We start from the raw sequence: 12,753 nt of genomic DNA, 5'->3' as shown, positions 1-12,753 counted from the left end.
ATCAGCAGGTACAGAAGGGGGTCATAATACAGCACCAGCTCTACGCATTGAATATCATGGCTTAAGAGCTGAGCTAAAGTACTTTGTGAGTGCTGATGAGTATTTTCTTTTATTCTGTTTGCACTCTTTGGGGTGCCAGACCATGGAACTGCACAAGTTCTGCTGACAAATGCATATTTGCTGAACAAACAACATTTTTATTTTCAGCATATTTGATTTTTTACTACCCCCTGATAGTTGAATGCTACAGATTACATAGCATACACTTGCCAGCATCCTAATTACAGTGCTTTAATTTCATATCTGAAATACACTGGTATGTAACTAACTCTTTGCCTCACAAACAATAAATAAATAAAGGAGAAGATTTGCTCTTGCTGTCCTTCATTATTTGAATGTCCACTGAAAAGCCTTTAACTAATGCAAGCGGGTGACCTATAACTTGTAAAAAGTCTTCAGAGGCATCATAGAACATATCTGTACCAAACTTATAATAAATATGGCTACTGTTGTGACCTCCTTATTCTCCATGTGGAAACTGACTGCTACCTGTTCATTTGCCCACTGTGACCACACTCTGTAGTTTCTGATGACTACTGTTTGCAGGATAGGTCTTTAACTATATATCTGTGGTGGGAGGGATGCACTCAAATCATACATGACATTAGAAAGGTGAAGTGACTTGCGCAGAAACACAAGAATGTGAATCTTATAGCCTGGAATACAGGAAGTAGCTCATTCCCTTAATCAACCTGCTAATATTTCCTTCTGGAAACCCCTAGAAGATGATACGTATTACTTTAGGCACTTCTAGAGAGGTGACATGCCCCACTGTAAACCTAGCACCTGGATGTAATCAGATGAAGATTATTCTGTAATTGGCCATGTTTATGAATGTTAGAAGACTGTGTATGTCAGGTTGCTGTAACCCTTTTTGAAGCCATGACGTTTTACAGCTAATACTGAACACAAACCATGTAAACCAGAAATGTGGAGTCACAGCAGACTGTACACACAGTTGTAATACTGCAGCTGAAATATGTGTATGTCAAACACGCTATCCGCTGTGAATTCAGTTTTGAGGGCAGAGTACCAAACAATTGTTTAAGACAGAGTAACATCTGCTATTTAGCTACATGGACTATTATTATAAGTAGAGACCACCATACAATTTATTTCATGCATTTCTGTAATTCAAGCATACTTCCCTCTGGTCCGGGGTTCTTTCTTATTGTTGTGACATCCTCTAAGCACCTTACTTGCCTTAATGTTATTTGTTTAGAATATACATCGGTTAAGCAGTCCATCCAAAGTGGTAATGAAAATCATTGATGTAAAATATTTACTGTTAGCATTACTTAATGAGGACAGTTACTGAAACTGTGAAGATGCTGATGAGAATCAAAGAGTAAAGATGGACAGACGGGATGGCCACTTGCAAGGAAGTGGCCAATGAGAAGCCTCTGACTAGTGGGATCCCACAGAACATGGTGCTTGGAGTTCTTCTCTTCACCACACCTAGGTCTAACAACTCACTAGGGGCCGAGTAATATCAACCTAGTCATTAATGACATCATGATTATACCGAGTGGTGCTGGTGGGGGTGGCCATCATTAATGACATCAGGATTGGACCAAGTGGTTAATGCTGGTGGGGGTGCCCACTACCATATGCAAGGAAGGTTTGCAGTTTGGGAAGACAGCTGGCAACTTAGGTTCTGTGCACAAAAATGCAGGGGTATCTACTTTGGTGAAGGGATTCCATAAACAAAACATGAGTTAGGAATAGGCTGTATTGAGTCATCTGACATTTTATGAAAACAGTCAAATAATCCTAGCTCATAACCCATTGAAGTTCATTCTCCTTCTGGCTTTTCCCAGTTAGGGGTCATCACAGTGGATCACCTGTCTGCTCATGATTGGCAGTGGAGTTTTACAGTGTCGAGTTGCCAGCCCAGCACCCAACCTTCCACAGAAGGCACACACACATGCACGCACTCATGCCTAGGGCCAGTTTAGAGTGTCCATTCCACCTACAACATGTCTTTGGGATGTGGGAGGAAACCAGACTACCCAGAGGAAACCCACATGACCACAGGGAAGCCATGCAGACTCTGCACAGAAGGCACCCCATCTGAGAATCAAACTGGAGAACCTCTTGCTGTGAGATGGCAATGCTAATCGCTGCACCACTGTGGCTGCCTATAGCCCATTGAAGTTCATTAAACCCCATTATTTCATTTTGGATGTATTTTTAAAAGTTTCTCTCATTCCCTGTCCTGTCATGATGGCTGAGCCAATCTATCTGACTGTCATAAATAGATTTGTCTCTGATAAAATGTACTTTGTACACTGTAAACTAAGATGTATAATTTGCTGAATGGCTGTCAAAGGTAGTGTTTTCTTTACTGAAATGCACTTCTATCATTGCTAGTACTGTAAATGTGCTTCTGTATATTACGTTTTACTATTAGTAAATGTATTTTTTGTTTATCGTATGTAGTGAAGTTGTAAATGTAAATGTCATTCACTGAAGCTTTTCTCACTGACTTCCATTGAAAATGGGTCTTGCCCAGTCTGACTTTCCCAGTAAAAAGACAAATAAATAAATAAACAAACTGCATGTCCTACAGTCAGGCTACGGAAGTGGCTTTGGCTCTAAAGCCAAACTTCATTTAAGGATTTAATGTATTTATCAGCTGGAACACTGTTAGTCTCCAAGATAGTCCTGTCAGCCCTTAATTCCTATCTGATTAGCTACCTCTGCAGTTCACAGTGTGCCTTTAAATGTCTCTGCAGCTTTACGTAGTCGTATCAGTTTATAAAAGTTTCTTAGTCTGACTGATAAGTATGTGAAGTTTATGTTGCCAGTATCCATGAGTGAGGAAAAGTAGCCGACGAATTTATACTTTGGAGGCACACAGTCAAGGAATCTTGGTTTAAAGGTCTTGTTGTTCACTGTGGTTTGGAGCAGTAATCTGGATGTCCATCTTTAATCTTTAACACTGATGAATCCCTTCTCAGAGTCTGTTTTGGTATTTTTAAGTAGTCAGGCTTCCAATATCCAAGTACTGCAGAAATCTTCAGCTACTTCTTCATTTACCCAGTCCACATGGGTAGTCTTGTGAAAAAGAAAGCCATTTACCCAGTCCACGTGGGTAGTCCTGTGAAAAAGAAAGCCATTTACCCAGTCCACGTGGGTAGTCCTGTGAAAAAGAAAGCCATTTACCCAGTCCATGTGGGTAGTCCTGTGAAAAAGAAAGCCACATGCTGCCAGCCTTGGCTAGGCTGAGCACAGCAACATGAAGGTAAGCCCCATGCAATGCTGGGGGTAAACACTGATTATTTGCAGCTACCTTTTTCATCAACTAGAGAAAAAACTAAGTTTAAGCTAAATAACAACTAAGCCATTTGATGTAAGCCTGCTTATGAAATAGACAATCTAGTTTCTTTGAAATAAAAGACAGTAAAAGTAAAAACTGTCCTTTTCTTAACCAGGTACTGTGGAAAGATCTTCCCCCGATCGGCAAATTTGACTCGACACCTCCGGACACACACAGGGGAGCAGCCGTACAGGTAAGGCCTGTACAAAGACTGCAGTTTCCTGTATGTGAAGTAACATATTTTAAGTAACAAACTGAATATTTTGGCACCATAAACACATGAATATTTCAACTTTCTTTGTAAAGTGCAGAACGCTCTTCAGCTACAAATGAGGAATATCTTGTGTATATTGAAACATCATGCTTACGTCTGTCAGTAATTACAATGGTTAAATGTGTAAGAGGTCACAGTGACCTGGAAAAGGGCTTAATCTGAACTACTAGGGAAAACTCACTTGCCAAAGCCTGCCAGTCAGAAACTGAGATTAAGGTACAAAATGATGTTGAATTCATACCAAATCCAGGAAAACAAATTCATGATAGGAAGGATGCTGACTGACACAGGTAAATAGGTGATTTTAGGGTTAATATATCTGTGACTTCTGAACATCCCTTGTCAAGTATGAACGTTATAAGGTCACCATATCTGAGGACTTTTTATTGGCAGTATGTCATGTGACAAGGCAGAGGGTACAAAAGTACATTTTAAGACTGAAAAAGAAAATTCTGTGGCAAGGAATAGGAGATGAAAAGCAGTGTTCTCCTCACTGTCATGACTAATAGGCTGACTATACCCAGAGAACTGTTTTAGATTATTGAACCACCTTGAAAGAATTCCAAGTAGATAAAGCCCAGAACTGAGTAACTGTTAATTACTGAGTTTACTCAAGAAAGTCCATGACGGTAGCTTCTATGATCACAGTATGTATACATTAGGAGAGAGAGGAGAAAGGGGCAGAATATGGTAAAATACGAGCAAATGTTTCATGTGGTGTACAAAATATAAACAAACTATAGACTTAATAATATGCATGGTATAACTGGGCATCTCTTAATGCTGCAGTATCTCAGTCATAAGTAATTACTTACCTTAAAAGAATACTGAATGTCTAAAGAGAATGCTGAGATGCTGAAATTATGATGAGAACAGACATGCATAAGCTTGCAATGTGACTTTTTTTTTTTTTGTGGTCACAGGGCACTTTGAATTGTGACAGAGACAAGAAAAGGTCACCAAAAAACTAGTAGCGAACCTCATTGGGTGCTACTGGGAAACTAATTAATCTTTGCATTTAATGTCAATGTTTTTATTTTAGAAACAAAACAAAAAAACACCATGGAAGGGCTACCCTCTTGGATTAGTAATAGCTTTGTTCTGCTGTTTGGTTGCAGTCTTCTTCCAGTAGCTTCCAGCATTTATGGAACATTTCAACTGCAACATTTAAGTGTTTCATATTAATTGATGTATGGGTGATATGTATGCACTTACACACAAACTCACACATGTACTCATGCTTGCATATGTTTATGTCTATTTACTTATTTTGAAATAAGAAAAAATACTTAAATAATTTTTGAGGTCCCCATCCCACATGATCATCAAGACTCCCATCTCAGATTCCTGATTAAACCATTTATTTTTATTTATCATATTATTACATTTATCCACCCCACTAACTACCTTGATTATAGCATGCTCGGATGCTCATAAGCCTAGTACTTATTATACAGCAGGAACTTCTTACTGTAACATTTGTTAATGTCTGTTATGTACTTTGCAGATAAAGATTTTAGTTATCTACTGATGTACTATGTTCTTCATCTCTAAATATGTTTGTAATTAATTGCTGTGTTAATCAAATTGTTAATCGCTACGTAATCCAATGTAACTACTGTCTGTTTATTTTAACTGTGGAGCTTTTCTCCCCAGGCCTCCGTTGAAAATGGACCTACGTCCAGTAGGACACTCCCAGTCAACAAATGTAAATAAAATAAAATAAATAAAATACAATAAAATAAAATAAATTTATCCCTATTTCATTCACCTTAAAGATGAACAGCCCAACACTGAGAATGGTGTCATCATCCACTGTGGCTGTAAGAATCATTTATTGTGCCCCTATACCCATGCCATAGCATGACTGTGACTTCCCCAATGCTTGCAGCAGGCATATTTGTGCTGCCTCACATGCGACCTCCAATCTGTGTTGCTGTGTGTTATAGATAGGCAGCCACAAATGTTGGAGTCCTCCTCAAAGATCGACTGCAGCCCTCCTATATAAGCCAGGCAAATCATCATGTGCTGCAAAATTCCCACCCATCCTGCATCAGCACCTTGGAGCACCCTATCCAACAATCAAACACAGGTCATCTGTAGGAAGAGTCAGGGATTTATCCATCTCAGCCAGCTCTTGCCATATTATTATCAGGAGTTAAGTCACCTGATAATACATGAAATCATTTTATGATCAGAGTTTTAATCCACTTTCTTTCAAAGAGAAAAACTGCTTGCAAAGAGAAAATCCTGAACTTAATTACCTTTTTGCATTACCTTTTTGTGTGTGTCTGTGAGAATTCACCTGCTTAGGTAATGTAAAGGCATAACCACAGCCGGCACTACTTAGGGAAACCACTGGTCTTATGTTGTATCAGACTGTAAAGGTATTGTATTAAAATCCTTTAATGCACACTGTGTTGCTTACACTGCTTCAGAAGTATTTATGCTTCCAATAAGGCCTACCTGCTTCCAGAAGAAAAAAATCTACACCATGTTTCAAGTTTTATATGTTATGCCTTTCAGCTTTTCCTGGTTAGGGGTCACCACAGCGGAACTCCAGTCCGCTAATGATTGGCAGTAGATTTTTATGTGCCGAGTTGCCGGCCCTGACGCACAAACTTCAACGAAGGTACCCCCATTCACGCATGTCTCCACACAGAAGATGCTCTAGCTGAGAATCGAATGGGACAATGTCTTACTGTGAGGTGACAATGCTACCGCAGCACCACCACTGCATGTTTCAAGTTTTATATACTGTCTGTTATTTACTTGTGACCGCAATGCCTGCTCAGCATGGGCACTGCTGACTGCACTGAGTATAGCAAGTTGCTTGTCATAAACAGCATCAGTGAACAAACAAGCATGCATCATAAACAAATGAAGTTGTTTATCCCCTTTTTGTTGATCATTGCAAATGTCATTTTAGCACCCATATTCTGCTTTTTGTCTATTCTTCTTGAACGCACATGGATGTGTACGTCCACAGAGTTATGCAAACAGTTTGAAGGAGCAGAACTCTGGGTAAAAGATATTGTTCGGCTGTGTTTGAGCCAGCTTTACAGTGATTCAGTCCATTCAGGTGAAAAAAGGAGTAAAAGATGTCCACCCCCCCCCCCCGCCACACACACACACACACACACACACACACACACACACACGCAAAAAGGTAATTAAGTTCAGCATCTCTAGCTGGTGATTAAGATCTGTGTGTGTGTGTGTGTGTGTGTGTGTGTGTGTGTGTGTGTGTGTGTGTGTGTGTGTGTGTGTGTGTGTGTGTGCGTGTATATATATCTGTGTGTGTGTGTGTGTGTGTGTGTGTGTGTGTGTGTGTGTGTGTGTGTGTGTGTGTGCGTGTGTGTGTGTGTGAGAGATCTAATTTTTTTAAAAGGGGTGGCATATAGTAATAACGTGAACAAAAATAATGTATATTATTAATATGCTATATTATTCGTGAGCGAGTAGTAGCTCTCTTCCCTGTTTTAGAATGCAGGCCATGTTTTTTGACAGGCTTTTGCTTGTTCCATATTAAGCATAGCTAGCTGGTAAGAAAGCTTGAGAAAGGGAAGTTTATACGAAATTATATCTCAGAATGAGAACTACATTGTCTGAGAGAATTAATTTGCTTCACAGTTACTGCTTCACAAAGGTTAGAAAAATAAGATGTATTTGGTCTGGTCTTCTCCCAGAACACTAGCCATATGTGTGTGTGTTTTATGTGGTAAATGACTGACTTCTGGACAATGTAGCTCTGTACCAAGGCCCTAGAGAGTTATCTCTTTGTTTATAGAACTGGTCAATTATCACTGATTATTTCTCACAGAGTGACAGTTTCCAACTTTAGTAACATTAATTGTCCAGAACTTCACTCTGAAAGCACTGCCTTCATATGTGAATGCCTGTAGTATTTGTACAGTATGCAAAGTTCAACAAGTCAACGCCAGCTTGCCAGCTCACAGCCTTAGGTCTCTCTTCTTAAATAGCTTCTGCCTGCACTCTAGCCCCATGCAGCCAAATGCCTGTCTTCACCAAATTGTGCATTCTTCAGGGATAGTATTTATGCCAGAATGACACAGTGTGAGTATTTATTTTACTACTACATTATCTGTAGGATGCAGCAAAAAATGTCAAGACTCATAAAAAGCTGCCTTATGTCTACCCCTCCCCAAAGGCATAAATGCATCTTAAATATTTATCTTTCTCTTTGGTTTTATTTTCACACATTAACTGAGTGTGGGAGCTAGTTAAATGACTTATTTCAACTACAAGTGGGCCAAAGACAGTAAATCCAAAATATTTATAGTATATACAAATAGAATACTTTGTGGTAGAGAAGGGCTTTCAGAACAATGCATATGGGCCTAAGTGTTAATCTATTGCCCCCAATACTACACTTAGGTTTCATATCCTTCCATCTTCAGAGAGGGTCTACTTTAGTTCAGCGAACTATCAGATGATCGAACGCTGTTAGTTCGAACACAAAGTGTCAAACCGGCAAAATAGCGAATGGCCGAAACAGCAAATTTTTTCCCAGGGAAAGAAATTGCTGGGCCGGCCGTCCGGGTTGTGCCGTTCCCTCCACTGTAGTGCGATCTCGGAGTTGGTATATTTAAGTAGGGGGGGGGCAGAGTCCCCCACATGGGGGTGTGTGGGGGTGCAAAGCCCCCCTCTTCATTTAGTGTGTAGGGGCTTTTTTGTTTTTTTTTTTTGTTTTGTTTTTTTTTGGAACAGCGATTTTCTTTCCTTGGGGAAAAAAAAATCGCTGTTCTGGTTGTTCGCTGTTTTGAGTATTCGAGATTTAGGGGTTGATATAACAACGTTCGATCATCTGATTGTTTGTTGTTGTAATATAGACCCTTCAGAGAAACTATATCCTGACATTCTGCAGTACTCCATTAACCATTGGTTGAAGCATGCATCCCACATTGCCATGTTTTTCCTGCAGTATATTCAAGTATCACTTCTGCTGATGTATGTCCCTGATGCTGTAACTATTTCTCAACCTCTGAGATAATGTTTGAGCCTATATTTCTGATGGATGCTGCTGCATATATCGAGTGTGTTAGGTCGACAACTGTCTAGTCAACCACATGTGTTCAACTAGTCAGTTAATCGACAGGTATGTGAGGTTGCAAAAATTCAGGTATTGGGAAATTTGCCCTTATCCTATGTTTGTACAATCTCGGAGTTAGCAATATAATTAGCAGGGTGTGTGGGGGAACAGGTCCCCACACATGCGGGTGCAGGTGAGAATTGCCCTCTAAAAAATTATGTTTTTGATTGTACTTTTTGAAATAAGATTTTGCCTGCAGCAAGACTGTTTGTCAGTGACTGAGTAATGCTGTCGGCTATGGTGGTTTTGATCTTTTGAGTCTGTATTATTGCAGTTGGAATTGGATGTTTTAGATTAAATGTGGTACACCTATTTCTAATGATCTCTGAATCCAAGCTTTAGCTACAATCGTTGACACAGACATATCTTAATTTCTGTCTACACTGCATGAAGGAAGGTTTAACTGTTCATGCAGAGATGACCTGTAGCCATCTATGTCTTTCAATAGTCATTTTCAATCATCTAATGTCTTCCTTGATGATGGACACTGCAGTCATGCTTTCTATTGTCTGTGTTTCAGCACCCCAATCTCCTCACACCTCCAGAGTTTATAGCATTTTTGTGTCAGCCACAGCTGGCTATCTCTTCAGTCAGCAATATTTTCTCTACATTTCTCAGTATCTCGTATCTAATTACATCTTTCACTTGTCCAAGTTAAGTTAAGTTAGAATCCCTCAATTTTCAGAGGACTAGACAGATCCTTACCTTCAGTTTCCACTGCATTGCTAACTTCCTTGTACTGATGATGTAGGTAACCACTATCAGAAGTACTTTGTATAAACTTTGCTTCAGATTATCTGGCAGCTAACATCTGCCTGACTCAGGTGTTTGAGTCTGAACATCGCACATCTCTTCAAGGATCTTCCTCTGCTGTTAGTTGGTTTCCTCCTATCTTCACCTCTTCTTACTCCTCTTTTCCAGCCGTCTTCCTGTCCATGTAGCAAAAATGAGCTTGTTACTATCCAGCTAGTGGTCGTGGTCTAAGTTTGTACGATGATGATAACAAAGGATCCCTATAGAAATGTCAGCACTCAAAATGCTGAGAATGAACAAGGCAAAAAAAAAACATAAAACACAGGAGAGGAGCGAATCTTGAAAATCGCTCTTCTCCTTTAAATTTATTTTTTCAGGTGAGCAAGCCCCCTACACCCCCTAAACATATACATATATATATATATATATATATATATATATATATATATATATCAACTCTGAGATCGCTATACCTAAGAGATTTTGGAATATTCTTAGAAATGTCATCTCAAACTTAGTAAGTCTGTTTTTTCAGCCATTCACTCTCCATGTTTCGGGACTTATAGGTTCATAGGTAAGTACTAGGCTAGTTGCCCGTGTGGGCCATTTTAAACCTATCCAAATTCCTTTGGTGACAATTAAACCCTGCACCTCTTGCTGTGAGATAAGCACATTATCCATTGTTCCAACCCCCCCTTGCTCTAGCAGATCCCAACATTTCAAATGGTTACTTAATGTAGTGCATGGAGCACTATGGCTAGACTATGAAATAGGCGAACAAGGTAAATTTGTTAAGCCTGTCCCTACAGTGAGACCTGGTCTTACCAGAGCTTAGTGGTGCTGAAATGAAAGCTTGTTGAGGACACCAATGTACTGTTAAGATCAAGAGTAGCAATAGGGACTCAGAGGTGACTGCAGGCTGGTGAAGAACAGCGTGAAAAAGTAAAAATAGCTTTTAAAATCTGTTAGAACTTCACTTTGCCACACCTATAAACACAAATGTATAGCATAATTAAGTGTCTCAGAGATTTTGCAGCTGTTAGTTGTAAAGAAGAGCACTTTGTTTTTGCCTGCTGTGTGTTCATCACTGCTGAAGTGTTTTACTGGCTATGAAATCCCATAAACATGTTGCACTTGGCACGTTTTGCCCCATAACTGTTCGTACATTGACTAGGTAATGCTCCATGCAATACAAAGAATTACGGCTGCGTGTCTGATCATAGCCCATTGTTATGTGTTCTCAACATGGATGCCAAGATCCCTCTCTCAAGCTTCACTTTCTAGACGAATTTCACATCATGCATATATCCAGTGCATAATAATAACCTGGTTATGATTGGACACCTGATCGTAATCCTCTCTGTTTACCGTTAAGTGTTTTAAATTGTCTTTGACTATAAATTGCCAGTGCAATAGCTATCAACCTTGCCAAAGCAATACATTTTGTTAAAAGTATGTATAACTATGATCCTATTTTAAATTTTGGAAGGTTAGGCATTCATTTTTTTTCCACCAAGGTAAAGCCAGCATGTTCTTTCCTAGGGTTTAGTGAAGCTGTCATCCCAGCAGTCAAATTAAGCTGCACCTCACCATCTCAGCTCTTTGTTTCTTCATTTCCTATGACACATTTCATTCTGTCCAGCCCTGCCTATCACGTTGTACATCATTCTGTTTAGTCTCTATAAAACCATTCTAAGTATTGATAGGCTACATTAAAGTTCAGAAAGGACACCTCTCCCTGCAAGAAAAGGGGTGCTGCTGCTGTTGCTGAATACATTTCTAGCGAGCTCTTGTTTTCTAATGTTTATGTAATAAATCCCAATATTTCCAAAGAAGAATACAAAGTTAAGATGTCAGTTCTAATCATTATTTTTTTCAATATGGGCTCAAACCTTGGCTGTGTTATTCTGATTTACTTTATGTGGAGTGGAAGACGGTTCCATAGGAGTAGAATTCTCTGTGATACATATCGATCCCTCCATCATGTTCTATTTATGTTGCAGAAGAGATTGAGATCCCTTGAGTGGGTATTTATGCCAGCAATGAACATGCAAATGTGAGATAGGTCTGACAGGATAGGTTTGTTGAGGCTCTGGTTGCCTCTGAGTTGCATATATGATACTGAGAAGAAGAACAAGGTTTTGAGGAAGTCTATATTGTTTTTATGATTTAAGTCCTTGATTTTCTAAGTGAGGAAGCGCTGTGGTCATTCCTCGAAGACAATGCAGAGTATACGTAGACACATTTCCCAATTATTCATTATCCATAGATTCTTTGCCAGTGATAAGGACTACATGGCTCTGCAGAATTTAAGCCTTTTTAAGGCATGCCACTACAGCAACTGAATCAGGATTAGGAGTCAGTAACAAGCAGTTCCAATGCTTGGTGTTGCTGGAGGATCCTGTCAGGATTTCTTTGTACAAGTGCCACAGGTCATGGTTTTTCTATGTCATCTTTGTGTTTTTTTAAGCATTTTTACCTATGGTAGGACAATCCATGAAGATGGATAGGAAATCCTAAAAATCCTGTTGTAATTCCTTCTGCATAGAAAACACTGAGTATGAGGCTCATTCCCCATTCTGCCTCATCTTCTTCATCTTTAATATCCCCTAAACCTGGAGACATCGGGGAAGACTGAAGGTAAACTGTGCCCCATTGACATTATGTGTGGGCAACTTGATGTGTGGACGAATGTGTTTCTTTTTGCACATGTGCTTTCTGACTGCCTTCAGAGGTGACCAGTCTGGGGGAGAAGAAGCATAATCATGTCAAAATGTCGATGAGAAACATTCCCGTGGCCTCTCATACCGTCTGCGACTGTGTCCACTCCAGGTGCGTTACTAACACATCCCCTATGTCGTCTTGTTGTGCTGAACCGTCCACAGTTTAAACCTGTGAAAGCATGAAGACACATGACACCACTGTCAGTCCTTACACACACACCTGTGCCTTCATACTCCCCTGTAGCATGCACAGTGGAACGCACAGAAACAATGCTGCATTTAAAAAGAAGAGATATTCTGGAAACAGCCATTAGTGCAAATCACACAAGGCATTATTTAACAAAAAAGGAAGATACATTGCAGGATTGTGGGTAATTAATGCTTTTACCCATTGTATAATGTGGGGGGGGGGGCTTCTAGTTTGCTTGAGCAGGCTGCATTCTTTAGACCAAATAAAACCCTAAACTATGAGTAAAGTAGAAACTAAACACACCCTGCCATGGTGTAT

General features: G+C 39.7%; 1 protein-coding gene across 6 annotated transcripts in view; it reads left to right on the top strand.

Moving 5' to 3' along the window:
* Window positions 1-12,753, top strand: part of PRDM16 (PR/SET domain 16) — a 2,576,872-nt gene that overhangs the window by 2,454,951 nt on the left and 109,168 nt on the right. For all 6 annotated transcript variants that reach the window (XM_044062971.1, XM_044062974.1, XM_044062970.1 and 3 more), the window contains one exon: window positions 3,498-3,575. In XM_044062971.1, the coding sequence (XP_043918906.1) occupies window positions 3,498-3,575 (78 nt within the window). The remainder of the gene's footprint in view (window positions 1-3,497; window positions 3,576-12,753) is intronic.

The sequence above is a fragment of the Protopterus annectens genome, chromosome 2.part1, assembly GCF_019279795.1.
Source record: "Protopterus annectens isolate FY-2018-M chromosome 2.part1, PAN1.0, whole genome shotgun sequence".
Lineage (NCBI taxonomy): Eukaryota > Metazoa > Chordata > Ceratodontiformes > Protopteridae > Protopterus > Protopterus annectens.
This window is presented reverse-complemented; position numbering and strand designations above follow the sequence as displayed.